General features: G+C 31.0%; 1 protein-coding gene and 1 long non-coding RNA gene across 2 annotated transcripts in view; one reads left to right on the top strand and one right to left on the bottom strand.

Annotated features, from left to right (window-relative positions):
* Positions 1-16679, top strand: part of LOC129980889 (protein O-mannosyl-transferase Tmtc3-like) — a 271909-nt gene extending 255230 nt beyond the window's left edge. The window contains exons 17-20 of the mRNA XM_056091343.1: positions 2471-2544; positions 5852-5972; positions 11453-11629; positions 16186-16679. Coding sequence (XP_055947318.1) covers positions 2471-2544; positions 5852-5972; positions 11453-11629; positions 16186-16506 — 693 coding nt within the window. The 3' untranslated portion in view covers positions 16507-16679. The remainder of the gene's footprint in view (positions 1-2470; positions 2545-5851; positions 5973-11452; positions 11630-16185) is intronic.
* Positions 13254-21604, bottom strand: part of LOC129980892 (uncharacterized) — a 52479-nt gene continuing 44128 nt past the window's right edge. Inside the window, exon 6 of the long non-coding RNA XR_008785278.1 lies at positions 13254-13419. This is a non-coding gene — a long non-coding RNA (uncharacterized LOC129980892). The remainder of the gene's footprint in view (positions 13420-21604) is intronic.

Raw genomic sequence — 21604 nt, 5'->3', positions numbered from 1 at the left:
AGTCTTATCGCGATTATTTTACAACGAATTATGGCGTGAGCATCTATTTAAAAAAGAAAAGCCTGATTGTGACATACACGTGTTTTCCTTAAGTTTTTGTGTGTCTGTTTGCTAACTCGCATGACGAATGTAGAGTAAATATTGGCTTTGTTGCGTGTTGTGCTCTACTACGAGAAGAGAAAAAATATTTGCCCAAGACAAATCAAAACAGTATCTGCGGTTTGCGCGGAATCGCACGTTCCTGTTTTTGCATGCTGAACTATTTTAAATTAGTCATAGGTAAGTGAAACGAAGATCTGAGCACGGATGATAACAAGTTTAAAATATAAATGGAAATCTGATTAGTTGGGTATTTTTTTCTATGTTTTAGAGTTTAGAAATCAATGCACATTTATGTTAACTGCTGATTCTGACATCAATACGTTTCTAATTGCAAATTTTGAAATTGGATATCACATTCAATCACTGTTCATAATTGACCAGAATTTGTTGCAATTGTTTAAAAATCCGTTTATTATTTTTTTTAAAAAATAAAGGGGAAAATGAATAACTGTGTTTAAAAAAAAAATCTGAAATAACTCTATTTTATTTTTATTCGTAAAAGATTTTGAAGATTGGTGCTTTTATTAAAATAAGGAATATGTTTTCTCTTCTGTTTTTCTGTATTTGCCTTTCTAGTCAACGGATCATGTTCCAGAACTCTGAAGCATATTTCAAAATAGTCTTTGAAGTATTTTGTATTTTAATTTAGTTTAGTTTGGTTTAGTTATATTAACGTCTCGTTTTCAAGCAACACTAGGGCTATTTTGGGACGGACCTCGTAATTTTGAACCGCGGTCAGATGACGAGGACTACACCTGAGCTGGCACCCCCCCCCCCTCTCAACGCCACACCACACCAGCAGGAGTACGTTTAGCATGACGTGCAACAGAATTACGACGGTTCTTCGGGGTGGAATCGGGTCTCGAATCTGCAACCCTACGGCTCACAAGCCGAGACCTTACCACCAGGCCACCGCGGCCCTTTGTATTTTAAATAATGGTAACTAAATCTATTACGCAGCGAAATGAAAATCTCTCGCAAAATGATTAAAAAAAAATGTAAAAATTTTACTCAATACGCTTTTATTAACTATTATGTTAAACTGGGTGGCATAAACTTTATTCATAAGTTATCCCTTTTTCATTAAAATAAATTACTTGGCTATTTTATTTTCATTCATTATAATTTGGATGATGCCAAATATCTATCCATTATTTCAATCACTGTAGCAATCCAATACAAAGACTAGATTTCAATTCTATAATCGTTGCTGTTCTAGGAAAAAGGTCCCTTATTTTGTAGCTATACAAGTTAGTAAAGATTTTGTAATTTTGAATCGAGGAAAAACCCAAAACAGCAAAATTTCACGAGTTCTAGGCCCACACATTCGGGAAATCTTCAATGGATTCTAGTATGAGCGGCTACATAACAGTTGAATGAAGTAAATACTTCATACAACACATCAAGCAATTTTAATGTACTCTACATTAATATTATTATGAATTTCTAATATTACTTCGCTTCGTAATAATTCTTCTGATAAGGAAGAGATTTTTACGGAAATGGCAATGGCTGATAAGCTCTAAAAAATTAATGACTTTAGCAACAAATTTGGCGATCATTTTGGCGACGAATTTGGCAGTGAAGAATCCTAAATATTGAAGAATCTTGCCAAAAACCTTATTAGGATTTGAGTTCCATTGTTTGTTCTAGAATCTTCGAGCGGAAGCTCACATACGAGAGTTTGCCATGGTCAAATGAGTCAAGAGGCATAAGCAGATAAGCGAAGTTTCACTCTGGAGTGATGATCTCCTGCGAGTTCCCTCTGATTGCTTTGTGCTATTGTTTATTACTGATTTATGGTTAGCTGCTATTTATTGCTATCAATGCGTGTTATTCTTTGGTTGCGTTTTTCTATTGTATATTCGTGTAGAATAAAGCCGCTTTAACTATTATTGAGCCTATTAGATTTTTTACCGTACATTCATCAGAGGTATTTTGGACTTTTCTGTAACAATATTTCATAACAGTTAACCCCCATTGAAGAGAGATAAATATCTGAATTAAGGATACATTGATTTTAATTCAATAGCCACCGTTCTTTTATAAATTACACTCTATGAGACACTATTAAAATTTTCAGATAGATGTGCGTGCCTAGATTGATTTATGCCAAACTCCATCATGGAGTTCATTTCATAAAAGAAAAGACAATGGTCATTTGTATGTACAGGTAATATTTAAATACATACCAAAATTAGGCGGTAAATAGCAGGTTTTCGCATGACGATCAGAAGTTCCTTTTTCCAATTTTTTTTTTTTTTCTTATTATTAGTATAATAATTTGAAGTTGATTTTGAGATCTTGCTAAATTTTTCTTTATTTGGCAGTTAACTTCTTTAATCTTTGCTTCCTTTACTTTTTTTAGAAATCTTTATTAAACTATGCGATATTGACACAAGACTCGGGAGATTCAAGTCTGCGTCGACTGGCTCATGAAAGGTATTGACACCTTTTTTTTCAATCTTTAAAATATGAATTGAAATTTTGAATAGAATTGCATGAAAATATCGGACATATTCTTTAAATTAATCATTTAAAAATTTCTCTTAAAATTCTGAAGTCATAATAAAAAATTCATTAATATTAAAATAAATTCATTCGAACAGAGCAATATACAAGGTGGTCAAAATTAAAACATTCCTACTCTGAGTTCTCAATATAGAGAACTACTTAGTGTAAAGGCTCCAAAATTCTTGAACAGACTATTCAAGAAATGGAGAAAGGATTACCCATCCCCAAAATCCAGAAACACCGATAGATGGCGCTGTACAGCAAAAAAATGTGCTGAAAAGACTCAAAAAATACATTTGTAACACATTCTATTCGAACGTATCAAACATTCAATCACAAGGACCTTATCAATGCAAGGGATATTGCTCAATATGGTTCCCATTTTCGAGTTGTAAAGTTTGCATTCTGTGGACAGTTTGTTCAAAAACCTTGTAAACCAGTACTCCAAAGCAAGTTGTTGATTATTTAGGATCACTCCAAGCCGTACTAATCGAATTTGTAATATTCCATATTATTCTGTTTTTAGTCCATCTTTTTGAATCATTCATTCAAGTGCTCCCCGTGTCTACTAAACGCAAATCCAGTAAGTGGACGCCTTACCAAAAAACATTTCGAGCTACCTTCCATTCCACTTTCGCATTGACGATTGATTTGGATGCGTCACCGTCATTTGCTTAGCAAGGGTAAGTGGCACCCCGAGCAAAACATGGATATTTTCACCCCTTGTCACATTAATTATATAGCAAGGTATCAGTTTTTCGTTGCTTCATCATATTTGGCTTTAAAAATGGAATAAATATACTGAACTTTTGTTTTTATGGCGCCTTCTAAAACTGGTGCCAAGGGGGAACTATGACTGGGAAACCTTCCTTTGTTTCCCAGTCATAGCGCCAATGATCACCTTGTATTAGCGTTGGTTTGAATGATGGTGAATGCCTGGCTTTAGAAGAATTTCTTGGCTGCCATCAACTGAAGCATCAAGGAAATGTATCATATAGGAATTCCACATTTGATAGCTGTTTTAAATCTGTTTCAATTTCCATTGCATAAAAGCTAGACAATTAATTAATGCAATATTTTCAAAAAATTAAAAATAATATAGAAAAATTCTAGTAAAAAAAATGTTTCTTTGCCAATCTGTTTAAAAATTACTGCAAAACTTTCAAAATCATAAAATAGGAGTCGCACCAACTTCATATTCCATTTGAAGAATTACAGTAACGATATTTCCCTTCCAAAATTAAAACATATTTTAAACACAACAGGAAACTTGATACATTTTTTCGGATGTCACGATTCGAATAAGTTTGAAAAAAATGAACCCTATAATTAAATTCGCATTACACTCTTCAGTTAAGAAGCAAACTCAGCCATGTCTTAACTTTGTTAAGATTGATGTGTTTTAGGAACAGAAGTTGAAAATAAAATAAGTTCCTCGCAATTATTTCTGTTGAGAAATCGGAATCCTTTTCCTTAGGGGGAAGCATACGAAATCCACTTATGTATTCTGCAGATGCGCTTGCGATTGGAACAGATTCTAGAATAAATCGTTTTCCAATGACTCATGAAATGATCATCACCTTCATCAACACCATTGCACCAGTGATCTGTGTTCTCGAGCGGAATGCTAATGAATTAGAGCCTCGATAGGACTCGAACTGAGTTCTGTTGGTAGTCGAGAGCGGAGATCCTGTTTTTGCCAAATCTGCATTCGCTTTTTTTTTTTTTTTTCCTTTTTTTTTTTACTTTCTTATGTACGAAGTGTATTAAGAGAAAGTATTGTCAAAAATTTCGAACTGCAGACTTTAACAAATCTCCACATTTCAGACCTCTCTATTTTCGAAAGAATACATTATGACCGTCTGTCCGTCTATCTATGCATTGGAATACAATAGTTACGAAATACTAACCTTTGGCGTGAATTTAGCATTTTTACTGAATCTACCATATCATCCTTGGCGAGTTATTTGGCGATTTATCCCTGGCATGCAGTTAATAGTACCCGAAAATCGAATTTGTGTTTTATGAGAGTTTTTTTTAAACCGATTGTAGCAAAAATTTGACACAAAACTGCGCTCGTAGTCGCTTAATCAGGCACCAAATTTGGTATATTTAATTCATTGCGTCTTTAAGTCATCGTGTTTACATGTTTTTGAAAATGCAGACCATCCGACCCTTTTCCAATCAGACCAATCCCTTTTTGGATTTGGCTCAATATTTTATAGGTGTCTAAATTATAGATGTTAGATCTGTGTATCGAGTATTTTCTGTCTAGCTGTTTACGTTTTATAGTCTTCTGTCTAGCTTTTACGTTTTAAATTATATTCAAACAACAGAACAGACAGATTTCTTCTGAGCAGATTTTGCTCAAAATTTGATAGTAATCTACGATTTTCTTTCCTCTGGATCAAATTTTTGAATCAACTTTGCCACAGACAGGCGGACGGATGGACAGTTCCTAAAAATGTGTTTTTCTAATTCAAGGAGGTCTAAAACGTAAAGATTCGTCAAAATCTTGAGTTCGAATTTTTTGAAGATTACTTTCTCTTTATTACAAATACGAGAAAGTAAATACAAGTCTGTACAACGGTATAGTTTTACATGGTTTTAAATGTTATTTTATTTATTACCACTTAAAAGTAATATTTTTGTAATAATATTTTTAATAGTTATACTGATTTTCACCAAAGCTTTCAAAAAACTTAATGATGATGTTGTGTCCACGTTACCACGGAAAGGGGGTGCAGTAGTTTCTGAGGGTAAAGACCCCTGAGCACCCGAGGGCAGAAGTCTGACTTCTAGCTCAAAGGAAGATGACACTCACACATTCGCTTGCACAACCCCTTTTTACTGGGAGGCACATTCACACACCTCACAGAACACAGATGAAGAACAACCATGCCCGAACCGGGATTCGAACCCGGGACGCCCAGATCACGTGGAAAATGCGCTACCCCTATGCAAAACGCCGGCAAAAAAAAAAAAAAAAAAAAACTTAATAAAATGTTTATAAAAAGATTCAACATAATAAAGTTTTCATATTATCTGAAAGTTCTACCAGCAGATAAGTTTAAAATATTCTGCTTTTAATAAATTCTATGCGCTTGTATTGTACATATACTGGTATTAAGTAAGATTTCTGGGCGTGTTTTTTACTTCATTGAGATTTATTGCCGCTCCTGTATAAAAGGGTGTAAGCCTGCATAATGTTCGAATACTAATTCTTTCTTTACAGGCTGCAGGTGTTGCTGAACAAAGGGCGTCAGCCAGAGAGGACCTACTTCAATATGGGCATGCTGGCAATGCAGGACCGGGACACTGCGAGTGCAGAGAATTATTTCCGAAAAGCACTGCAGGTAATTTATTTTATTTCGGCTATCAATACTCAATGTGCCATTTGTAAAGAGAAGAATTTACAGTGGAAAGATATTTCAACATTTATTATGATCAGTCATTGGTTGAGTCTGTTTTCTGACGGAGGCGTCAAACTGCGGTTCATAAGCTACATGCGGCTCTTTCAGAGATACATGCATTTTGTTTCGAAATAAAATTGGAAATGAAAACAAAATCTTCATTGCTGTATTTATAATTTTTCTTCGTGATTTTACTCGTCCAGTAGCTATTTAACCCTCCTGTTACGTAATTCTTTAACATCACAATTTAGATGCGATATTTCCAAATAAATTCATATATTTTTCAAAGAAAGTGAACTGATTCTATATGTTACACAATAATAATATAATATAATATAATATAATATAAATCTGTACTCGTAAAAATACATACTCTAAACTACGAAAGACGCGGTATGCAACAGAAAACAGAATGATTGCCAACCCGCGGAAATAGCGAGATACGCAGTTGGAGAGTTAAAGTGTTTATAGATCTCGGGAAACTCTATTCTTCCCATCATATCAGCAGATGACGTTGAAAACCATTTTTGAGAGAAAGACATCTCACAATAGGGCAACTCCTGCTCAACCATTGCATTATTTGGTCTATAAAAACAAAGCATGCATTTAATAAGAAGTAGGCTAAAAACTGTAAAGCGGTTGTCCAATGATGTTGGAGGATCTTGAAAAGAGCCTAAACTCAGGGATCTTTGATCTTCCGCTTGGAACTGTAAGGTAATAATTAGGGACATCTTGCGCCTAAAGTTAAGTTAACCAAGCAAACAAATAAAAAGTTAATTTATGCGTATTTATTCTAATGATAATCCTAATTATGTAAAGCAGTTGGCGGCGAACTGAGTTAAATGCGGTTCTTTAAGTTCATACATGTGTTCTGGACTGAAACTAAAATGAAAATAAAAACATTCATTATTTCATTTTTAAAATATTTTTTTCCATAATCATTTTCCAAGCTTTCGTGCTATACAGCTACTCACTAGAGGGATTTGTCATATTTCACGTATACGATAGACCCTTAGAGAAATCGGGTTTCGAGCCTGAAAGTCTCTGGCTCTCAAACTGAGACTTTACTACTAATCCGCGCGGTAACCAAAGCGGCTTTTATTAAATATACCCAAACCCTACAGATTTTTAAGTGCAAGCATTTCTTAATAAAAATAGTTCCTCCTCTGATCTGTAGGACAAGTAGTTTTTAAGCATTTTCAGTCTCTCAGTTTTTTCCCAACGTAACTTTATTAAAAGAAAATTCACAAAATTACTGATGTTATATTAAGATTACATATACTTTGTCGGATAATGAAGGGTAACTGCATTTGACAATTATCGAAACCGCAAAATAAATTTTTGTAGAACATCTTTCGTATTATTACAATGATAATTAAAATTAACGGCGTTTAAATACTGCACAAATAAATATTACTCATTTAAATTTTCTTTTTCTGCAAAAAAATATATTTACGACCTTCAAATAATTTTTAATTCATTATAAGGGTAAAATCCAGCTGTTTCATGTTTTTTTTTTATTTGCCGCTTCTTATTCTACTTATTTCAAGGAACGTTGTTAAATTTATTAATTTAAATTTGGTACATAACTTGAATCATCTTCTGTCTTCCTTTCCATTCACTTTTCTAGAAATTTTTTCAATGCATCAGAAATCTCATTCATAAGATTATTTCAATTCCAGTCAAATTCAGTTTTGAAATTGTTTGTTTTATTCATTTAGATCTAGTACCTCAAAGATCAAATTAGTCATACATGGGAGTACTTTTTAATCTTGCATGTTCATATAGCCATAATATTCGGACGAATTTTAAGTGTATAAAACGGAAAACAGGTGTGAATTAAAAAGAATGTAATTATTGCTATTTTAATGCAGAATTTTGGCGAAATCGACGATTTCTGAAAAATAATCTGAGGCTTACAATTTGAATTTTTTCCTGTGTATCCTAAGATATATCAAATGATGTTACTACAAGCATTGAAAATATTTCCAGTAACGTTATAATTTCCAATTTCTAGAATAGTTTTAAGTAAATCACGTATCAAATAAATAAGTATTTACTGAATCCAATTCACAGAATTCAGATAATCCTAAGCATACTACGGACGTTAGATAATACGTCCTGAAATTTCACTTTTTTTTTACCAGAAAAAGTCTAATCAAATCGAATTTTAAAAGTCTTTCTGACACGTTTGAATCTTATGTTCTCTGCACCTTTGTCTTTTTTTAAAAAATTTTCATTATTTCAAAAAAATGCTTAAGCCAAACTTTTTGCTCCATTCCCAAAATTCATCATTTTGCTCCTTTAGACCATCTGACGTTTCGTATTTTTCCTTATTCATTGTTTCATTACCTCGGGAATTTACATTACAGATCAAAAAAACAATTTTTGGCAAAAATAAATGGAAACAAATTAATGGAATCTCTAATTTTGATCAGTTCTTTTTCTGAACTGACATTGATACGTTGTAAATGAACTCTCTGGATTAACCAGGGTCACTTCCAATATCTTGTTTTTAACAGTGACCACATTCATTTTCCGTGAAATACCAATCGATGAACCCTTTGATACACGTGAGACTGACCAACGATGAATCATCTTACCTCCTCCCCTCTGTTATCGATTTAGAAGGGGGTGAATGGCCTTTTGGAATCAATCTAACTGGAGCTGACTGATTCCACTTCCTGAACAACGATTTTAAATTGGTTTCATTTTTATTTTTCATTGATTAATGCTTCAGTTTTATTTTCTCGTGTACGTAACATAGAGAAAGTATAGTAATGTCTAAAAATTCCATGAGTGTTTTTAATCTGATTTAGTTTTGTTTCCAAGAATCTTCACATTTTAATTTCTCTTAAGTTTGAAAAATGCATTTTTAAAATTGGTCATCTGTCTGTGATCAATATACCCCAAAAACGCTATGAGCTGAACAGTTGAAATTTGGTTTTACGATCTTTACCCCAAATTACCAGATTTCCATCAAATCGTGAGTAAAATTCTTTTGGAGGAAATACGTCTGTCCGGTTATTCGAATATAAGTTAAGACGATATTTCCAAAACGAGGAGAGCTAGATAGATAAAATTCAGTATGCAGATTTAACATTTATAGTGTAGACACCTATCAAATTGTGAAACAAAATCAGGTACGGGTTAACTGTCTGTCGGTCAGTACTTTCAGAAATCTGTAGGCGCAATAATTCAGAAATGCAGTGACTTAAGTATATTAAATTTGGTATGTAATTTGTGACCACAAGTGCAGTTTCGTACCAACATTTTGTTTCAATTTGATGAAAAAAACGCGTCTAAAGCACAGATTTGATTTTCGGATACTCTTAACCGCATGCCAGGAATTAATCACCAAATTACTCGCCAATTCTGTGGCGATAGATTCAGTAGAAATGCTAAATTCACGCCATATTTAATATTTCGTAATTATTGAATACCAATGCCATGTAAAGAGTTCTCTGACATGACGAGTTTATTAAAGTATGGGAGACAATTCCAGCTGGTATTCTTTTTGTTTTCCGCTTTTTCGGTGTGAAAAAAATGTTTCAAATGAAAATGGGTTGTGGTCACTTTTTCTTTTAGAAAAGAAAGGGTCATCAACCGAAAGTATTTAACTAACCACGCCCGAAAATAAAATATATAGATTGAAATAACTATTGCATCGCGTGAACTGTTGCAGTCCCAGAATTTAAAGACTAATTTTTATGTCCTAATAATTGATTTCCTCATTTGTGCTGGCGATGGCAGGATGAGGCTATTAAAATTGCAGTTTCGTTTCACATCCTGATTATTGTGGATTATTTTCTGTGCTAGCATTAACAAAAATTTCATTTGTGTATAGTTTCCCGTTTTTCGAATTCTGCATTTTGATTCATTTCCCTTTTCTATTATTTTCCTCTCTTCAAATTAAAGCACTAAAAATTTGTTTAAAATTTCTTAAAATTCTAATTTTGTTTTAAATTAAAATGCTTTTGTTTTATTAAAACACTATTCATTTACTTAAAATACAAATATTTAACTACTAACTTAAAAGGAAGTCAGAATTTGTGCCATGAAAATGTTTAAATGCGTGTCTTATTAATGAATTCAGCGTCATAAAATTAATTGTTAAATAAATGACTTCTAAATAGAATTTAATTACCATAGCTAGCACGCTTAGGCAGTTGCTTTACTTCTTTAACGCCTTTCTTGTAATACAACTGTTAGTTCCGGATAAATTCAACTTTAGAATTTCTTCTAGAATTTTAAGGAGATAATAATATCTCAAAAATCATTTTTATTGGTTATTGAATGTACGATTGCATGCAGTTTTATATCTTATGAATTTTTCTAAAAAAAATGTATTATTCTGAAAAGGAATACAAGTCTCTCAGATATAGAGCATTTTAAGAAGCTTTCATATAGATAATGAATTTAAACGAAGATTTTAGATGGCATTTTGATAATGAAACTCAATGACATCCTTTGACTCAAACCATCAAATTTGGCTTTTTTCTTTTAATGAAACGATTGTTTGATTCGATTTGATTTCGATTGAATGAAACGAAAATTTGACTCGAAACTACAGTTGTAGTCACAAGACAACATATCGATTTTTATTGATTTAATTCATTCCGCTTATGAGTTACGTGAATGCGAAAGTACATACGGTCAATTCGTCGACAAATTTGGTTCAAAATTTGATAAGAACCTATATTTTGGATGCTAAGACGATGTACTATATTTTATCTATATATCTCTTTGCATTTCATAATTATCGAGTTCGCTTGAACAGCTGGGCTGAAAGATTTCCTCTAAATGGATTTCTTTCAAAAATTTGATTAAAAAAAATCTACACATTTAGTCGATAATCCATATACCAAATTCCAGTCATCTAGCTCAAAGTGTTTTTGAATTATCGTCGTCATAGACTGACATAATGCTAAAAAAAATGTGTTCTTCGGTTGCAGAGTGGTCTGAAAAGTGAAGATTTATCAAAATCTCGAGTTCAACTACAATACTTTCTCTATACTACGTATACAAGAAAGTTAAAACCATTAAGAGAATCATCTGAATTTAAAATTCTTCGCCCAAAAAGTTGAAAATTAAATTAAAAATTCCTTTTAAAGATGAAATTTTTGTTCACTGTTTATTGACTACTTTGTTTCCGTGTGCATGCTTTTATCATGAGAAAGTGGACAAAATGATTAAGAACAAAAATAATGAATTTGCGATTTCCCCTTCCACCTAAACTGTTGATGAATGCAAAAAAAAAAAATTTTTTTTTTTAAATTTCCAACCTACGCCAAATTTATTCTACTTTGCCCCCCCCCATTACCCCCTCGCATTTAATCCTTGACCCCCATCTATTACCCGATTACTCACCCATTTGACTACATGCAAATATATATATCTTTTTTCTTTCCCCCTCTTCTCAGCTGCGAGGCGACTTCGACGCCGCCCTCTTCAACCTTGCCCTCGTTCTGCACGAGACCCGACGGCCCCTCGAAGCAGTCCCCTATCTGCAGAGGCTCAAGAACCGGCATCTCAAGGGGCTCGTACTCCTCGGAAACATCTACTTCAACGACCTCAAGAACTACACGGCGGCACAGCAAGTAAGGCAATGCAACTTTCACCAGAACGAATTGCAAATACAGCGTGTGAACGGTGAACTAATATGATAAAGATGCGCGCAAGGGCATTGTTATTTTTCTAACGATTATAAATGCTGCCCAGAGTATGTTTTACTGTCGCCAACAGTTAGCATCAGTTGGCATTACTTGATAATACATTATTTCTTCACAACTTGATCATATTAAAGTGTGACATAAATGTGACTAACATTGGCGTCTTGTTGACGTGTGATTCTGAGGTATCCAACATACTTGTCTTCCTTTGGCAAAAATCCTTTTGTTTTCGCAGTTATCGATTACTTCTTCCTGTAATTTCAATTATAAGGTTTTTTTTTACATAAATATTGACAAATTATGAAAACTACTAAGTAGTTTATGATTATATATTATTATTATGATTAGCTTATGATTATATTTCAATTTATAAACAATGTTTTAATCAATACCATACGTTTGGCGCAGCATAATCAAAAATGGTTTTTGCGCCATAAAACTCCACTAAATCAAATCAAATCAAATCTTCCTGTAATCCATTTCCAAAAACAATATGAAAAGTTTATAATCTCTTTCTGCATTGACTTATATGCAATAGTAATAATAAAAATATTTCTAAATACATATAAATATGTATCTATATAAAATAACATATAATAAATATGTCCATTTATGACATATGTTAATTATATATGACCTACAACCTTTTGCATTTTGAATCGCATATCATACTTGAATATGACAGATGAGTGTATAATATTTAATCTCCTTGTTAGTACTTATTTTTCTCATGTTTTTTTAAATAGATATTTCAGAAAAGCATTTACATTTAACGAGCAAGAAGGAATTATGCAGAGAAGAATGCATAATGCACATGTATTTCTCTCTACATGCATTATTTTACAGATCATGCATAATTTTCAGAAAGATGTTTTGAAGTATATATATATATATATATATATATATATATATATATATATATATATATATATATATATATATATATATATATATATATATATATATATATATATATACGCACTTTATTATTAATTTTTATTGCTATTTTAGCATTAATTAAGTAATTTTCATTGCTATTTTAGTATTAATTTTATCTTATATATTCATCTCTGATAACCAGATTTAGCACCAATTTATGATAGTGCCTTCATATTCGTAAAATTCTTGCACATTCGTAAAAATTTTCACTCTTTGGTGAAACTGTGGCTAATGTAGAAAAGAAGCTTAGTTGATTTTCCTCCAACGAAAAATAAAGAAAAAAAACTACTATAAATGTATTGTTAAAAAAATGGTTTCACCGTTTATTACTTGAAAACAAAATCCTGCTTGACAGTTTTAAAATTTTAAAATGATTACATTCTAACACCAATGAGAAATAAAACTGTATAATTAAAAAATATCATACAGTTTTACGATTATTACTTTGAAAGTAAAAAATTATTTCAGCCATTCTATTTATTGTCCACTAATATAAATATATTTTGAAACTCGTGGTGAATTCATATTTGATACATTCTAATTTTTTACTCATTTTTATTACGCATTTGAAACATAATATCCTAAATAATAAACTGAGAAGTGAATGCAATTATTATGTTCTTTAACAACAATGGATGTAAAATAAAAAATAAAAAGTCTGATTTGCCTATAAGAACAATGACTTCACACAAAAAAACTAAATTTCAGCAGGGAAAGCTTTTATTTTCTTTGAAGTTCCACCAGCTTGTAGCAAATTTATGGAAAACAGTTCGCAACATCTGCAAGACATAAAAAAACAATTAACATCTGCTTTTAGACTTGTGGTACTGTGTAAATGACACGAGTAACAGAGTTTTACATTAAAAAAATAACGTGGTGTATTTTTTTATTGAATTTTCATCAAACATCTGTTAAAATATATCGTTTACAAATTTTAATGCTCTGAAATTTGAGAAATTAAAATTTATTGTTTCAATTCCTTTTAATTATTCGCTTATTTTGTGTTGTTCATAAATTAAATTTTGTAACAAATTCATTTTATAATGAATAGTTCTGATCAATTTAAAGAAAAATTATTTTTTCAAAAAAAACTGATTGAAAGGAAAAAAAAATAACATTTTAACATTCATTATATATCTCATATGCTGAGATTTAAAAATCTTGCTTTAACTATCGTTGTTTAGTCTATTTCTTTCGTGCAAAAATATAAAGTGATTAGCATTAGAAAACAAAGAATCGTTTTGTTTATATGATACTGATGGCATAAATTGATATAGGATACTGATTGAAATATGATACTGGTGACATTAAACCCTAAAACCGAAAAAAAACAAATAAAGGAAGAGGGGAACTAATCAATACATGTAAAATTAATAGCATAAAAAAAATAAACAACTTGATTTTTGAGTTTACTAAATAGTTTTAATTACTTGTTGTATCAAAAAGAATTAGCAGTTATATTGCTCCTATTAGGCATTTTATATAAGATCGTTCCGACTTTAATTTCATTAGAATAACATTTCATTTTCGAACAACGGCTTTTAAGAAAAGCCGTTTTTCAAATCACGGAAAATTCTTAATTTTGATCTCAAATATCTCAATCAATCTCACAGATAAAGCCATGAAATTTCTCCTGTGTTTTCATTATGGTATATAGCGTATATAATTAATTGGGCTTACTGACTGATTTGCTTTATTTTTTATTTATTTTTGTAATTTCATTATTTTGGCCGTTAGCGGTGCTATTACCTATCTCAAGATATTCAACATAGTCATTTTACTACAGGTACATGTTATTTTTCTGGCTATACGAGACGCCGTTTTGAATATAGACGGTTTAAAAGGACTTTACCAATCGGCCTGTGCCTGAATATGAAATCAATAGAAAAACTACCTGCAACATATAAGAACTCGAAATAAGAAAATTTATTCTGTCACACCTCGTATTGCTGAGAAATCTCTATTCCCAAAATAATATCATATTTATTTATGATGATAAGAAAACAATTTTCAAAAATTAAACAAGCTTTTATTAGAACCCTTTTATTAATTTACTAAAATATATAACAGAATAATATCAATATGTGGGCGTTAGAATAAAATCGTAAAAGCGTGAAGTGCAGAATGAAATACTTGAAGCAAATCTCAATTTTAATAACATTTATAAGGAATTTCTCAGAAATGTTTAGAAATTTTCTTCCCTTTGATATCCTTTATGGTTTAATATCTTTGTAGCATTTTTTAAGGATTCACCTTTCAACGATTTTGTTTTAAATTTCACATCGTTGATACTTCTGTTTTTTCCACATTTTAACACTCTAATTAACGGGTTAATTTTGAAAACTTTTTTATTTTTTTATTATCTATCATTTGTTATATTTATTATATTCCATTATTCATTGCTATATATATTTGTCAATTTCTCTTGAATTTATTGCATGATGGCACCTCACAGAATGATTCAAAACTGAATAAGGTGGTTAATCCATAATTAAGTTCACAAATTGTTAAAATATGTTAGTATCAGAATCACACAATTGAAAGAAATTTCAGAATTCAAGTATATTAAATAAAGTAAGTAAAAATCGATTATAAAATTCTACCTTTTATAAACATAAAAACATTCAAATTAAACAAAACCAACAGGTATGGTCTTCCCAGCGAATGCCAATAATAGAGTTAACCCTTTATTACTCCAACATAAAATTATGGACTTTGTGGCAAAGCTCGTGCATGAGAGATGTGTATTCCGTAGTACAGAAAACCAATATTTGTGTAATAATTGCATTGTTACATTGACGAACAATTGTTATTAAATATCATCTTTGGCGTAAATTTAGCTAGGCATCATTGGCCATTTTCTTGACATGTGATAAAAGGAACTAATGCACAAGAACTAGAAAATCGAATATGTATTTTGGAAGCTTTTTTTTTCTGAACGATTCAAACAAAAAAATACTGACCAAATAACTACAATTTCAATAACAAGATCACATATCAAATTTTATTTGTGTGAGTCATAGTGTTTTTGAATTAATTAGTTTATATTAATTCGAAAGTACAGAAAGATAGACGGTCAACTCTCCTATACATTTAGTTCAAAACTTGATTTTTAAAAAAAATCTACATTTTGAACTAAATTTGTATGCTAAATTTTAACTATCTAGCTTTGCATATTTTGTAGTTATAGCTTTTCTTGCATTCGGACAGGTGGGTAGGCAGATTTGCTCCCTACGGATACGATTCAAAATTTGATTGAAATATGCAAATTTGGTGTTTATTCAATATTCCCGATTTCACTCGACTGCCACAAAGCTTATTTGAGTTATTCTTTTACAAACAACTTCCTCCCAAATGTTTTTTGACTTACAGAGGTCTGAAACATGAAGATTCACCAAGATCTCGAGTTCAAATTTTTAGAAAATTACAATACTTTCTTTTTGGACACTTCGGTCCGAAGTGCAAAAAATTATCTTAATTAAAAAGTGTAAAAAATTATCCTTATCTTTCACTATGGCAAATGATTTCTTTCTCTTCCCTTTTAGTGTTATGAACTCATCCTTAAGAAAGATCAAAACCATATACCTGCTCTCCATAATCTCTGCGCCTCGCTGTTCCAGCTGGATCAGCTGGAGGCCGCCGAAACCTGTCTACTGCATGCCAAAAAACTGGCGCCACAGGAAAGGTATATCGAGCACCATCTTAACATCGTACAGCAAAGGAGGAAGAAATTAGCTTCAAGCCCTTTCAAAAACACAGCTCCTGAAACTGCGTTCTGTACTGACTCCAAATCAAACTGTAACGAACCCATAGAAACGGGTAAAACGGAAAATCCCAAATTATCGTTCTTTTTAGAAAAAAGATAGGCGATAACAAGGACGATGTGAAATTGTGATAAACTGGAGATTTGTGATGCCAGCTATATATAAATATATATGATACATATGCTTGCCTGTATGGAATTTTGCTTGAATATTTATTGGTTGAATGTTGACTACAGATGTTTTTATACAAAAAATATAAATAAAATGCTAAATGTTGTTTTATAATAAAATATATTTGAAAAGAAATGTAGTCTAAATCTTTCTGTGTTATCCTTTGGCGAAAATTTAGTAAGAGACTTCTGTAATCCTGAATAAATAAGTCTGGAGACTTTTTCTCTTAGACATTTTTTTTATACTTAAGAATTTGTAATTTGGCTTTCTTGCACAATAAGGTTAAATGAACAATAATACAGTGAATTTAACATTGTGACAGAATTAGAGGAAGACGTAATTCTATATATAATTAATTAGTTTTAGCAAACACAAGGACTAAAACTAAATAATTATAAATTATTAATTTAGATTTCGAATTTTTTTAAGAATGACTTCATAATTTGATCCTTTGTTAAATCATAAGGATGACAATTGAATTTTATATTGGGTTGATATCAATAAAAACAAAAATAAATGAAATAAAATTGGTTGTAAAAAGTTTCCGTTTATCATATAAAATACATTAAGTTTAGTAAGACTTTTCTTTATAAAACTGAATATCTCATTTACGCATGTACATAAACTTAAAAATCATCAGTAATATGAAATTTCTTTTAATATTTTAACCTTTTAAAAGAAAATTTATTGAATTGGCATTACCATAAACAATTTATGCATATACCAACAAATATGAAAGTTTTCAAGATAAATAACTCATGTAATTTCAAAATAATTCATGTAATTTCAAATTAATTCATGTGATTCTAAAAACAATCACGTTTCTTAATGAATTATTGCATTGGATCATACATCAGATTAAATCAATTAAAACATAATCCGTTAAGGCAGGAATTCTAATTCATATCTTAAATTTTAAAAAAAGAACATCCTCGGTGAACTGTTTTTCACCAAGGATCCGCGTAACAGATACTCCTAGTCTCTTCTAAATGGAAGACATTAGAGCACTAGTTTTCCTCAAAATTTTAAATCCATAAAAAATTTATTAATAAAACATTTATTAAATCCTTATTGAAGTTTTTCTACCTCACTGAGATCTCAAATGAAATGTACACAAATATCAAAATAAAATTCTTTGACGTTTGTATAGACCTTTTTTTTTTTAATATTTCATAAGCGAAAAAGTAAAACTCCATAAGTTAGCACATTATAAATATTATTCTTATTTTGAATTGCATTATTATATTTTATTCATTTTTACTTTAGTTTATGTATTTAATTTTGAAATTTCAGTTTTTCTTTGAATATTTTTTTATGAAATATTTTTAAAAACTGCCAAAAAGAATATTAAAGTAAATATTCTTATTTCTTTTAATAAAATTGGAATTCGAACTCTCCAAGGAAAAAAAAAAAGATATATTTATTCTTGGCAGTTTCGTAAAGTGACTCAAAATACTCCGCACTAAATCCGCCCATATGGTGTACATTTCATCTTATCTCTCAAATTCCTTTCCTACAAATTAATGCAACAAAAGCGTAGCCAGATGTTATTTACTTTCTAACGCTAAAAAGGAAAGATAACTTTCTGACACCAACTCATTCTATTCCAGAAACCCACGCCTTAAAAAAATAAAGTAAAAAAAAAAGCTTATCGGGACTTCTAAAAACGAAACTACTCTGGGACGGATTCACTCGCAGATTTAAAAAAATAATAATGTCTTATTCCCAGTAAGTGAAAAGGAATTTCAAAATAAAAAAAAAGTTTTACAAAAATTATTGTCGCTGTGTGAGATCGGTGAAAGAGATCTGGTTAAAACGCCCATGACATAAAGTCTACTTCTACAGAAGAAACTGATGATTGAAATGAAAATAATCTGTAAGACTGAGTATTATATAATGAAGATTTTTCAAATTTATTTTTAATTTTCAACATTATTTTTTTAATTCTCTCTCTCTGATCTTTTGACAAAAAAAGTGGTTTCGTATTGATTTTATTTGCATAGGAGCTATTATTATTATTTTTATTTATAAATCCTCTTGATACTGCTTCGTTGAGTGGTGGCGGAGTGTCGACTTGATACTGCTCTTGACTTCTAAACAAGAAGTTTTTTTTAGATTATGAACTAATTAATGGGCAGTAAGTGCAATGAAATAAAGCTTTTTCCCTATTCAGATCACTAATATCCTGATTAGATTCGATGGTTTTTAACAATTCGTTTAAGAGCAATGGGCAAAAAGTATCGGAAACACTCAATTTTATCAACTTTAAAGTCTATTGAAGTTGTTTTAAAATGCTCGAAAATTAGAATACACTATCTTGTTTATAGAGATATTTTATGCTATTTTACATTCTCTGTAAAATAACATAAAATATTTTGTCAGCGCGTTTTATTACTGCGTCCAAAATTTTGTATTTTGTAAAAAAAATTATCCTAAGTTATTATACAACCTGTTAATTTTTTTACCGTCTTCAGAAATTCTTTTGATAAAAACTTTCGAGTTTCACTTAAATTACTTTATAACATATTATACATTATATTATCTGAGATCCCTACAGAAACGCGAAATTGCACCACATTTGTTAAAGAAGATTTTTTTTCAGGGATCCGTTTTTCAGGTGATATTAAACTTAGGTGATAAGTATCATCACATTTGTCATCCAATATCTGTGTTTCATATGTTCATGAGCTGAATAACATACACCTTCGATTGGCATTAATCATGGCAAAACCTTACTTCAATTACCAAAACCGAGGACAAAAAATGGGGGCTTTGTTTCTTTTTTAACCATTTTAAAGAATTTGTGTAAGACAATTTTATATAATAGACCACAATTATTATTTAGCAAAAGAAGTTGATATTTAATTTATTTATTGCATAGATATTATTATTTATTGCATATGTGTTTAGAATTATCTAATAGTTTTAATCTTACTAGAAAAACTGTTTAAAATTTCAAATATATTATTGAAAGTAATTATAGCAACGCTGTTTTTTCATTATAATAAAGACAAGCTCTGTGGTCGGCGTCCTAGCCTAAGGGTAGCGCGTCTTCCCCGTGATCTAGGCGTTCCGGGTTCGAGTCCTGGTTTGGGCATGGTTTTTCTCTTACTTGTGGTCTTTCTGTTAGGTGCGTGAACGAGCCCCCCTTTAAAAAGGGATTGTGCAAGCGAGTGTGTGTGTGCTATCTTCTTTTGAGCTAGAAGTCAGACTTCTGCTCTCGGGTGCTCAGGGGTCTTTACCCTCAGAAGCTATTGCGCAAATATTTGGCTTAAAAATAGTCACACGCACACGACCAAAGAAAAAAAAGCTAGTTATGTGAAATTAATTGCAATATATTATAAACTGGAATAAAGTTCATTTTTTACAAGCTTCCAATAAAAGGATGTTGTTGTTTTAATTTTAATATATAGAAATTTCGAAATAAATACGACATGAATTTCAATCGACAAAAGAATTTTGTAAATAGTTAAATTGTGACAGTTTTATCTATTCAATAATTTAAAAGAGAAATTACAAGTAAATAAAAATGTTTTAAAGGCAATTTTGCCTTGTATTTAAAAAAATCATTCAGTTGGTATTATTACGGATATGTTATGAGAAAACTTTCATAGATCCTTTCAGAACTATTCTAGGAATGTATTTAAATTTTTTAATTTAAACATAGCAAAATTAATGTTCTAAATGTGTGTTGGCAATAATTCTCAGGTTTAAGAAAAAAAGCATATATTATAAGGTTATATTACGTACGACGTAATATAATCGAAGATATTATATTACATCGTAATTATCTTGGACAGTTAAAAACTGTCTTTGAATATCGCTGCAATGTCTTTGTTCCAGATAATCATCATTTTGTCCAAATAACAAATTCTAGTTATCCATTACCAGGCGTTTAATTTGGATGAAATAAGCACCTGTTGCTCTGAAAATTTGCAGTTAATAAATTGAAGCGAATTTGAATAAATATAATTTAAATAGGTCTGTACGAATAGAACGTGAATACTTGAAATTTTTTTATAAATCTAGAAAAGATTTTACCAGCAAACTTGAAAGCTTGGAAAAGGCATTTTTTGCCATATTTTTGTTTTCCTAATGCCGCCAAACATCATTGGTTTCTTTTTGAAATCCATAGTTTTTCCTCAAATATAAAAACCAAAAAGTCTTACTTGCTGTTATTCTTTTAATCCTGATATTAAAAAAAGGGAAGACTTGTCACTTTCTTCTTATAATCAAAAAAGAAAAAAAAATATTCTTTGATAACTTTTCTCACATTCGAAAAAAAAAATCAAACTCTTGAAAAAGTCAAACTCCCTCTCTGACTTTCTGAAATACACTACAATCCCTCCGACACTTTAAAAAAACATGTAGAGGGGAAAAAATCCCTATATAAGGGCCTCTTTTAACGTCTTTATAAAAGGATTGAACAGAAAAAATATGAAAACTAAGTTTGGTAGGTGCGTGCGAAAATTACAGCAGACAAGAACAAAACTGAGCCGCATCCAAAGAGATGTAAAACCAACATGAAGAAAAAAAAAGGAATGAAAAAAAATACTTTAAAAGGAACATGTTCTCTTGTTTTAGCCATCAACAGCCGCTCTTTTTCTCTTAGTCCGGAAGCAACGTTTATCGAAATGATTGATTTCCTTAAAAAAAACTGACAAGAAAAAAAAGTCTGAAGGGGTTTTCCCTTCAACATATGAGAACCCTCATCTAACCCAAAAACCGTTTTAAAGTTGTTGGTCTTTTTTTTTTTCATACCTTTTTCTGCATATTCTGTAAGAAACGTTGAAGGGAAGATAAAGTTTGCGTGGGAGAACTTATTTTTTTACCTTCTCTAGGAGTCAGGGACCATATCTCCCCCTCCAGTTTTCCCCCACTCTTATAAAAAGAAGACTCTTCCTGTTTCTTGACGTCTGCACGTTACCAGCGAAACAGCTGTTTTAGTCAGGAGGGGAGGATGGATAAGGGTTTAAGTCATAAAACGATTTTCCAGATATCATCCGCGGAAATTTGGGGCTTCCATATT

This window comes from Argiope bruennichi, chromosome 8 (assembly GCF_947563725.1).
Source record: "Argiope bruennichi chromosome 8, qqArgBrue1.1, whole genome shotgun sequence".
Classification (NCBI taxonomy): domain Eukaryota; kingdom Metazoa; phylum Arthropoda; class Arachnida; order Araneae; family Araneidae; genus Argiope; species Argiope bruennichi.
The sequence above is the reverse complement of the archived record's forward strand: the minus strand, read 5'-3'. Positions and strand labels throughout refer to the sequence as shown.